Source organism: Cnephaeus nilssonii (assembly GCF_951640355.1).
Source record: "Cnephaeus nilssonii genome assembly, chromosome: X".
In the NCBI taxonomy this organism is placed as follows: Eukaryota; Metazoa; Chordata; class Mammalia; order Chiroptera; family Vespertilionidae; genus Cnephaeus; species Cnephaeus nilssonii.
This window is the reverse complement of record NC_137071.1, coordinates 39,324,806-39,336,111: the sequence shown is the minus strand read 5'-3', so window position 1 is coordinate 39,336,111 and position 11,306 is coordinate 39,324,806. Positions and strand designations below refer to the sequence as shown.

Genomic DNA, 11,306 nt, shown 5'->3' with positions numbered 1-11,306 from the left:
TCAATACTAAGTGAGCCCAAGGAACATTACATTGACCATGTGCAGGGTCCACCTACACAGGAAAAGTTGGCCTGAAGCTGTGAAAAGGACATAGGCTATTAAGCCAGACAGTCCTGTGCCCTTGGGCAGTAATTCCATTTCTTCACGGCCATTCGTTACTCTGTAAAATGAGGATAGTCATATCCATTCCCCGTAGGACTGAAGTGAGAATGAAATGAGACCAGGGATTGTGTTCTACAGAGTGAAAATTACAGTGAAGTGTCTTATAGTCACCCACTCATGCTAAAATGAAACATCAAGTCACAGTGAAGTCTTCCTAAATTTTATTGGCAATGAAATAGAACATGGGTTGAGCATAAACCCCTCCAAAAAAAAAAACCACAAAAAACCCAAACAAACAAATTTTAAAAACCTCAAAAATACATACCCAAGAACCTGAATACAAAATTTAACTTTTCTCCCCAGCCTCTCTGGGGGTGGGTTACTGATCTTAAGGCAGCTAGATTGCCCCACAATTCCAGGTTTAAATTTAGCCAATCTACGGCATATTACCAAGAAAGTGTCACCATAATTCACAGCAATGCACATAAAACTCCCCAAGGTCAGGCGGAGGTAAGGAAAACGGGGGAGGGATCAAAGCCATGGGCTCTGGGCTAGGGACACTGCATGCAGGGACAGTGTGCCCCTTGTGAACCAAACTCTGGGGAGAAGGAAAAAAAGGAGCAATAATACCAAATTCCAAGTACTTTAAGAAGGATTGTATGACCTACAGTAACAGGTGATATCACTAATACTGAAAGCCCCTTACATTAATGTTTCTGGAAAAATATTCTTTTATAATATAGTATATGCTTCCCAGGTGTGGGAGTGGTAAGGGAATTTGGCCAAAATGACTCTGCTCCGACCTTCAAAGGATTCATTAGCAAGACATGCAGAAATTAATATTGAGTTAGATGCCACTAGAATGTATAATACTGGTAGAATAAAAAAAGGACACTCATGCAAAAGGGAGAAGGAAGAGGCTACTCCTGGTTGAGAGTCAGGGGTAGGACTGTGGAAGGGACCAGGCCAGAGCCCCCAATAGTTCTCTGGTTTACAGCTCTAAGGGACAGCACAGCTGGTAGCAAGATCTGGGTTAGAAGTTTGTTAAACATAGGCAAGTCCCAGTCACCAGCTTGGAGGTAGGTGACAGGAAGGGGCTATTAGGCACATGATGGAGTCAAGTAACCTGGGGTCCAGGCCATGGACTTCTCTTACCACACTCAGCTTCTTCTATCCACTCACCAATTGAGCCAATTGGCATCAACATTCAGGGCTCACCATACCAAGGTCTGGATGGTCCTGAAGCAGAAGCTGTGGCCCAAGTAGCCCTGATAAGAGAAGTGGCCTGGGACCCATGGCAGGGAAAATATAGAAGCCAGGTATGAATATTTCCTCCCTCTGGCAAGTCCTAGATAGGACTGGATGAGTTTTTGGGTAACTACCCTACTGTTCTAACAGGAGGGGATTTGAATGAAGAGGAGCAAATCCCAAGAAGGGAGGAGGAACCCAGAATAATAAGGGATACTTGGGCCCATGGAGATAACTTGAAACAAGCCTAGGCTCCCATATGACCTTGGGGAAAGGATCTTCTACCCAGCCTTGCCTGGACTGAATGGCAAATAGCCTTCTAAGATGTTAGTAAAGTCCCTTGAAGGCATTGTCTTCCCCATCTCAACCTAGGGAAAAACTGAGTCCCTGAAATCAAGGACAAGGCTTATCGGGACTGAGTTTGTAACAGGCCCGATCTGGGAGGTAGAGAGAATAACTGAACATCTTTATAGCCTCCAATCATTATAAAGCCTAAATAACTCTAGAAGGAATGGACAGTTGACATCCTAGAGCATATATCCAGGGCCCTGCCTCCTTCCCAAAACCCTGTGATGCTACAATTCATCAAATAACAGGACCCTGAAGAGGAAGGGAATGGTGGGAGCTACTAGTAGTTTTCAACCTACTCAACAATTGACATCTAGAGAACAACAGTAAATGTAGGGAAGTTTCCCAAATCAAGTGGGAAGTGCCTCTGAGCTATAGAAGTGGTCTGTTTTAGCAAGATAGATTGAATGGGACAGAGAGGGAAAAGAGGGTCCCATTGGCACCAAGGTGAGCTATTTCTCTGCCCAGGGAAATAAGTGAGGGCTGAGGGGCTAGGTTTCATTCCATGGCTACAGTGAACACTTAGCATGACTCCAGGGCTGCTCTAGTTAGTGGCTCCAGCACAGTGTGAGTTAGGCGAGAGTATAAGAGTCTGGGGGCAAGGAAGAAGGGAGGAGGGGTCCCTAGAGGCTAGGTGCCCATTACATGGACTCAAACTCATCTATGCGCTGCTTGGTGTTGCCCTGCCGGATCTGGCGCAGGGTCTTGTATTTGTCTCGGCCCAGTCGCATGTTCTCAGCATGGATCATGTCATTGGCTGTCTTCTTGGACTCATCGAGGGCATTGGCCAGCTCTGAAGTGAGGGCCTATGAGGATGCATGGGAATGAGAGGTTAATGGCTCCCTCTAATTTTACCTCCCTTTATTTAACTAGTTTTTCCCTCTTCCCTCTTCTCTCTCCCCATTCCTCCCTTCCTCTATCTCCCTCCCCCTCTCTCCTGTCTCCTGTCTTCCCTCCTTGTCCCCGCTTTTTACACACACACACACACACACACACACACACACACACACACACAGGTTTTTGAGAGACTTTTCTAGCCCTGTTAGGATTGCAGTGGTGCAAGAATAAAAAGGAAAAAACACAAACTTAGGGGACCAATTGCAATTAATGACAAATATTCCCCGAGAGTAGAACAATGTACCAAAGATTCAGGTAGAAATTGTGTCAGTTAAGTACTTCTTAAATATAAGAGGTAAACAGAGTATAGGTGGAGGATTAGAAAAAACAAGAGGCAGTTCAGGTTCTGATTAATAAATAAAGAGGTGGACCTGGCTGGCATTGCTAAGTGGTTAGAGCTTCGGCCTATGCACTGGAAGGTCATGGGTTTAATTCCTTGTCAAGTGTATGTACCTAGGTTGCAGGTTCAATCCCCAACCCAAGTCAGGGTGCATGTGGAAGACAACCAATTGATGTTTCTCTCCCTCTCCCCCCTCCTTTCTTTTTTTTTTTTTTTTATCCTCACCAGAGGACTTTTTTTTTTCATTGATTTTTTTTTTTTAGAGAGAGAGAGTGGAAAGGGATAGAGAGAGAGAAACATCAATGTAAGAGAATCACATCAATTGATTGCCTCCCACACCTGACCGGGGATAGGGATTAAATCAGCAACCCAGGTACATGCCCTTGACTGGGAATCGAACCTGCTCTAACCACTAAGAAACTGGCCAAGACACTCCCCACCCCCCTTCCCTTCCATTCTCTCTAGAAATCAATGGAAAAAATATCCTCACTCCTCAGGTGAGGATTATAAACAAACAAACAAATAAGAGGTACCTCTCACTGAAGCTCTTACTTGAGAAAGGCTCAGGCTCCCATACAGCCTTGAGACAGGCTGCTCCACCTACCCCACCCCTCCCTGCCATGAAGATCTAGGGAAGACCATGGGCTACTAAATCAATGCACATAGTCTCCTTGACTCTTTACCTTCAGGTGCTTCTGCACACGCTCATTCTTCTCTGCTTCAGTGGTACGTTCCTCCTCACTGCGGTCCTTTGCCATGGCGTCAGCTCGCAGGTCAGCACTGGCCTCTGCCCCATTCTCATCCTGCTCATCCTGATCATTTTCAGCAGGCTCTGCCACATGAGGAGTACTCATGGCAGTCTTCAGCTCAGCGCGGGTCTTCTCCAAGTCTTCTTGTACCATCTGAGCCTGTACAATAACGGAGGGAGAGACGGACAAGCAATCAGAACAAGCTAACTCACAGCATCCTATGCATGCCTAGAATGGCCTAGCAGAAGGCAGGCATCAGCTAGACCAAGTCATTTTGTCTGCTTGATCCTTAGTTTCCTCAACTATATAGCAGGAGCTATTGTACCAATTTCCCTAGAGCAGTGGTCAGCAATCTCATTAGTCAACAGAGCCAAATATCAACAGTACAACGCTTGAAATTTCTTTTGAGAGCCAAATTTTTTAAACTGAAACTTCTTCTAATGCCACTTCTTCAAAATAGACTCGCCCAGGCTGTGGTATTTTGTGAAAGAGCCACACTCAAGGGGCCAAAGAGCTGCATGTGGCTCGTGAGCCACAGTTTGTCAACCACGGCTCTAGAGTATTGAAGAATTCTGGGAAGTTATTTGAGAAAGCCTTGAGCTCCTTCTCTCATAATGCCTGCTGTCAAGGAAGGCTTGAAATGGGAAGGAACCCAAACCTAAGGAATCTATGGAACTGGAATCTATGCATGTGTTACCCCTTCCCACAATGCTTTGCTCTGGGCCACTCTGTCTTACCTTCTGCTGCCATTCTACAGCCTCACTCTCTTTCTTCTGTCGGGCCATCTCCAGCTGGGAGATCCGAGCTGTCAACTCCGCCATTTCCAAGGCCTATGGATAAATTGGAAGCTTATGAGAGCTTGGCTTTCTGGTGTCTCAGGACCCAGGTCCCTTTAACCCCAGTTCTCCTGGGGAATCAATGGGGAACCTGCTGCTCCACCTGGACTTGCTTGCTGTCCTGGAGGCTCTTTTTACCACTCCTTCTCCAGGAATCCCAGAAGACCACTCCTATTCTCAATCTACTATAGCACCCTAATAACTTCAAACCATTTCATTATAAATCAGAGTTCCCAACCTAGAGTATAGACCCCCTGAAAACAAATAGCATATCATCTGTCTCTTCCTCACCTTTCCAGCTCTCCATACCTTCTCATCCCTCAGCCCTCCCCCTCTCAGTATTGCCCACAGTGCATTAGAGATCATTGTGTCACTGCCTGAAGTGGCAGACCCTTTCTTGTTATCCTAGAATGCTTAGGGCTCCACTAAGACTCTTCCCAGGTCAAGTATAGGAAAGACACTCAAGTATCACAAGTTGATCTGAACAAGGGGTAAAAGCTTATACATACCCTCACACCTTGAGCAAATCTAGAGAAAGCTTCCCCCTGAGAAGTAGGTCTTAGTTTCCTGCATTCCCACTGCAAATAGCAGTGTGGACAACATATATCAAGGAATTTGGGTCACAGATTGTTAACTTCTGAGTCAAAGAACCCTGAAAATTATTAGTAAAGTATTGATTCTCACCTTCCCCTCCTGAAAAAATGTATAGGCACATAGTATTACATATGATTTTAGGGAGCAAACCCTTCAGAGAGACCAAAAAGGGTTCTCATTGTTAATCACAACTGTGAGACCTTTGGAAAGTCTCTTAAACTTCTCTGAGCCCTAATTTCCTTATCTGGACATATATTCCAATATGGGTTAATGCCATAGGGATTTTTGGAAGAGGAGTAAGAAAATAAGGAAAAGGGGAAAGTTGTAACACACATTAGGTAGTCAAGTGGGAATCCCTCCACTTCTTCCTCTCTTTCCTTTGTCAATTCATCAGCTCAGATCCCCAAAGGCTAAGAAAATATAATAAAAGTAAGGGTTAATTAGGGAAGACTGCTTGCAAAGGTTTCTGGTCCACACCAGTAACTTCTCAGCTTGCTTCTGAATGAACTATTTGCTTGAGGCCCTGCTGGAAAGAGCCGGTAGTCAGAGAGGGAAGAAAACTCAGGTCCTTCAATCACAGCCCATTTTGTAGTTTTACCAGTTGTTCCTGGGTCTTCTTCTGGTCCCGAGAAGCCTGCAGCAGAGTCAGCTTGGCCTCTTCAGCTTCTTGACGCTCTTTGGCCAGTTTTTCAGCCTCACTCTGGGCACGTTTCCGCTCCTGTTCAAGTTCCAGAGCCCTACGGGTCTGTTCTTCCAGTTCTTGGAAGAGAAAATGGGGGAAAGGAGGTGAAGAGTGCAGAGATAAGAGACACTTATCTTCTTTCTTAGAAATGTTTCATACTAGGGCACAGCTGGAAAAAAAACTCTGGACACTCTTTTCCTATCCCATACTTTATCTATTCTGTAGCCATATATGGATTATGTGGCCTGAGTCTGCAGCTCAGGCAGAAGGGTCTCCAGCTCATAGAGTTAGGCTCTGGAAAAACCCACTCTCCAAGGTGACACCAAGTCTCACCTTGCTGAGCCTTCTTAGTCTGTTCCTCAATCTGCTTCAGCTTCTCCATCAGTTCCTCCTTCTCTCGTTCAATTTTCTCCTTCTCCTTTTCTGCCATCTCACGCTTCTTCTTCTCATTTTCCAGCAGAGCACTAGGAAAGGAGAAAGAAGGGATTAAACAGAATAGCGAGGCCACATGGATGCATTGGGATCCCCCAAATTCCCAGGCCATGGACCCTAAGTCCCCTCCCATTTAACACACTGAGTTTGGATGACTCTTCCTTATCTCCACATCCTTATCTTTGCACCATAGCTCCACATGGGCCAGTGCACTCAAGGCCCAATCAGTTTGTCCAAGGCTCAAGAGATCCAACCTGGACTTTCAGTTCTGCCACTAACTAGTTGGTAACCAGTGGTTAACCTTAGCCATGTCACTTCTTTGCACTTGTTCTCAGTACTCCTATATGTAAAATGGCCTATTAAGTTCTGCCTTGACAACCTCATGGAATTATAAGGAGATAAGATTTTGTTCTGTTCTGGGATACTGTGCTTCAAGTGTGCTGAACTCTGTGGCTAGGGCATCAATCCTCAGGTCTGACCCTGCCAGTTCTCTGAAGCCCAACTCTAGATTCCTTTCCACCAGAATTTGTTGCAAATCTAGAATAAATATTTTCTTTTCTTGCGCCAGCCCTGTTCCACGACATCTTTTTTCTCCTTTGGCTAGATGTCTTTTCTTTCTCTGAGCCCTCAAAATACTTGGATTATCCTTTCTCCCATCCCTCCTCCCTATTATTTTTATCCACAGCACTTCTTACTATGAAAATTAATAAACAGAAACCTCATTTAAAATGGAGTAAGGAGGCTAGAGAGAACTCTCAAATACTTGTCACTCAATGTATACTATTGACCCCAATAGGAAGAGACATACCTTGCATCTCATACAGGAAGTGATACTACTTTACTACCTCAGAGGGAAGAATAAAAGATTCCTCCTGGCCCAGTAACTGCTCAGCCAATGGGAGACTACCATAACTCAGCCAATGAAAAGTCATTCTTCTTCTAACTTTCAGTTTCCTCTAATGGACTCTTTGTTTAGAACTGCCTTTCACAAAAAGAGTGTTCCTCCTCTTTGTTTCTCTGGACTTGCATATACTTCACCATTAAACTCCATGTCTTAAATTACAATTCTTGGTATTTCCCAAATAAAGTCATTTTGCTGGAGAAATATCTAGCTGTCTATTCAAGGTCAATATTGCTATTCCACATACTGCATAATTTTCTTATTCTGTTTCTTCCTACTAGAATGACATTCATGAAAGCAGGGATTTTTGTCTACTTTTTCCCACTGTTCAGTAAATATTTATCAAGTGAACGAATGACACAGCATTTATACTTTGAACAGTTAGATGTATACTATTTTTCCTCTTTCTCCAACTAGACTGTGATGTCCGTGAGGGCAGATTTCTGCCAGATCCAGCTCTGTAAACAGTGTCCAATCTCAGCAATATATATATATATATATATATATATATATATATATATATATATATATAGATTGATTTCAGAGAGGAAAGGAGAGGGAGAGTGAGATAGAAACATCAATGATGAGAGAGAATCATTGATCAGCTGCCTCCTGCATGCCCCCTACTAGGGATCGAGCCCACAACCTGTGGATGTGGCTTTGACGGGAATCAAACTTGGGACCCTTCAGTCTACAGGCCAAGGCTCTATCCACTGAGCCACACTGGCTAGGGCATCAGCAATTTTTTAAAGAATAAATGTTAACCTTGGTGTTTAACTTCTCATATGTGGTATCATTTTCCAGCCTACTGGATCAGAAGCCTCCTGAAGTTCCAAGCTCTTTCTTTATGAAATGTATAGGAATCACCTATGATCTTAATTTTTAAATAACTTAATAAGGTGATAGTAACATAAAATAAAATGAACCATTTTAAAGCAAACAATACAGTGTCATTTAGTACTTTTATAATGGTGTATAATTACTACATCTATCTAGATCCAAAATATTTTCATCACTCCAAAGTAAAAACCCACCACCCATTAAGTAGTTTTTCCCCATTTCCCCTCCCCCAGACCATGAACACCACCTACATTCTGTGTCTGTAGATTTAATTATTTTGGATATTTCATATGAATTGAATCATACAAAATGTGACTTTTTAAAATTTCTTTATTGACTAAGTTATTACATATATGTCCTTATCCCCCCATTATCCCCCTATCCCCCCCACTCATGCCCTCACCCCCCTGTTGTCTGTGCCCATTGGTTAGGCTTATATGCATGCATACAAGTCCTTTGGTTGATCTCTCCCCCTTAGTCCACCCTCCCCTACCTTCCCTCTGAGGTTTGACCGTCCGATCGATGTTTCTGCCTCTGGATCTGTTTTTGTTCATCAGTTTATGTTGTTCATTACATTCTATAAATGAGTAAGATAACGTGATATTTATCTTTCTCTGACTGGCTTATGCCACTTAGCACAATGTTCTCCAGTTCCATCCATGCTGTTGCAAATGGTAAGAACTCCTTCTTTTTTACCGCAGCTTAGTATTCCATCGTGTAGATGTACCACAGATTTTTAATCCACTCATCTACTGATGGGAACTTAGGCTGTTTCCAAATCTTAGCTATGGTGAATTGTGCTGCTATGAACATAGGGGTGCATATATCATTTCTAATTGATGTTTCTAGTTTCTTGGGATATATTCCTAGAAGTGGGATCACTGGGTCAAATGGTAGTTCCATTTTTAGTTTTTTGAGGAAACTCCATACTGTTCTCCACAGTGGCTACACCAGTCTGCATTCCCACCAGCAGTGCAGAAGAGTTCCTTTTTCTCTGCATACTTGCCAGCACTTGTCATTTGTTGACAATAGCCATTCTGACAGGTGTGAGATGGTACCACATTGTCGTTTTGATTTGCATCTCTCTGATGATTAGTGACTTTCAGCATGTTTTTATATGTCTCTTGGCCTTCCTTCTGTATTCTTTAGAAAAGTATTTAGTTAGGTCCGTTGTCCATTGTTTGGTTGGGTTGTTTATCTTCCTTTTGTTAAGTTGTATGAGTTCCCTATAAATGTTGGAGATTAAACTCTTATCGGAGATAAGATTGGCAAATATGTTCTCCCATGCAGTGGGCTTTCTTGTTGTTTTGTAAATGGTTTATTTTGCTGTACAAAAGCTTTTTATTTTTATGTATTCCCATTTGTTTATTTTCTCTTTAGTTTCCATTGCCCTAAGAGCTGTATCGGTGAAGAAACTGCTTCGGCAGATGTCTGAGATTTTGCTGCCTGTGGATTTCTCTAATATTTTTATCGTTTCCCATCATATGTTTAAGTCCTTTATCCATTTTGAGTCTATTTTTTTCTGTATGGTGTAAGTTGGTGGTCTAGTTCCATTTTTTTGTATGTATCTGTCCAATTTTCCCAATGCCATTTATTAAAGAGACTGTCTTGACTCCATTGTATGTTCTTGCCTCCTATGTCAAATATTAATGAAGCATAGTGGTTTGGGTCGATATCTGTATTCTCTATTCTGTTCCATTGATCTATATGTCTGTTCTTGTGCCAATACCAGGATGTTTTGAGAACAGTGGCTTTGTAATACAGCTTGATATTTGGTATTGAGATCCCACCTACTTTGTTCTTCTTTCTCAGGATTGCTGCAGCTATTCAGGGTCGTTTTTTATTCCAGATCAATTTTTGGAAAGTTCATTCTATGTCTGTGAAATATGCCGTTGGTATTTTAATGGGGAGTGCATTGAATCTATAGATTGCTTTGGGTAGTATGGACATTTTGATGATGTTGATTCTACCAATCCATGAACACGGTATGTTCTTCCATCTGTTTATGTCTTCCTCTATCTCTTTTTTCAGTGTCCTGTAGTTTTCCACATATAGGTGTTTTACCTCCTTAGTTAAGTTTATTCCTAGGTTGTAGAGGGCCGCCTGGGAAGACACATGGGCATTTTCCTTAATTATCGTCAGCTGAACTCAGGGTGTAGGCCGAGTCACGCCCTGGGAACATGCTTCCCCAATGAGGCTGGACATGTTAATCAGTTCTGACTTCATAGCAGCCCAGGTGTCGGCAGGGGCGGGACTAGATATGTAAATCTAGGCCTATAAAGTAAACTCGCTGCGTGGCTCGAGTTGTCGTCGTTACAGCCTCTCCATCAGACAGGAAAGATGGTGTCCCACCCAGCTCCCAGCTTTATGATTCTATTTCTGTGTCTTGTTCTCTTTATTTCTAATATTTCTCAATCCCTGGCCGTCTCCATTTAGAACCGGTTCATTCATCTCTCTTTCCGCGTGGGACGCAGAAAAGGGAGATCCCTGCCATTTTGGCCCCCGCCGCATTCAGGCCCCCACATTTTGGCGCCCAATGTGGGGTATGAAAAAGGCAACAAGAGGTAAGAGGCTAGGGATCGCTCCCAGAATTGCGAGCGCCACAGATTTAAGGAATTGTAAGATAAGGGGAGTGTATTGTTTGTGAATTAAATTGAATTAGCTGGGTGTTAAACATGGTTAATTCTCAAAAATGCTTTAACTATGCTCAGATCTCAAAGATTCTCTGTTAAGCGTAGTCAGATTCTTGATTTCTTTCTTAAGATTTGTTGATGAAATGTGGGAAAAGGTCAGAAAGCAGTTGTGTGACCAATACTCAGCAAATGTCCAGAGAAAATTCCTATTTTAATTGGTGATGGCCTTGATTCAGCACAGGAGAGTTTAAGAATGTCTATGTGGGGTACAGTGGAAGGGTGCAAGTCTCTAAGAATACCATCTGCACCTCCTCTGCCTCCACGTGTAAACTACGTGTAACCAAGTAGAAAAGAATTAAAGGAACTTCTCAGCAACTGCCAATAATTCTTTATCTTAAAAAATCTTTTCTTTCATTAAAAATATAAAAAATAAATTAAAATTGAAAAAATAAATAAAATAAAAACAGTAAAAGCCAGACCATCACTGAATCTTCCTGCTAAGAAGCAAGGAGGTGGGGGCAGGGAGACACGTGGTGATCCAATATGGACGCCACTCCCCAAAAAAGCCACTTTAAGGGGCCTCATCTTCGCCATCTTTAATTTTTTCCAGCTAATGACTTCAAGCTTTTATAAATTCCTAAATGCATCCGGAATTTCTGTGCACATGTAAAGGGAAAAGGCTAGTTTAAAAACAAGTGCGCATA

The 11,306-nt window shown here is 42.8% G+C and overlaps 1 protein-coding gene across 1 annotated transcript in view; it reads right to left on the bottom strand.

Annotated features, from left to right (window-relative positions):
- Window positions 1-306: 306 nt before the first annotated feature.
- MSN (moesin) overlaps window positions 307-11,306 on the bottom strand; it is an 86,082-nt gene continuing 75,082 nt past the window's right edge. Inside the window, exons 9-13 of the mRNA XM_079765724.1 lie at window positions 6,130-6,260; window positions 5,713-5,873; window positions 4,422-4,514; window positions 3,619-3,843; window positions 307-2,504 (exon numbers count right to left, since the gene is read on the bottom strand). Of these exons, the coding sequence (XP_079621850.1) occupies window positions 2,340-2,504; window positions 3,619-3,843; window positions 4,422-4,514; window positions 5,713-5,873; window positions 6,130-6,260 (775 nt within the window). The 3' untranslated portion in view covers window positions 307-2,339. The remainder of the gene's footprint in view (window positions 2,505-3,618; window positions 3,844-4,421; window positions 4,515-5,712; window positions 5,874-6,129; window positions 6,261-11,306) is intronic.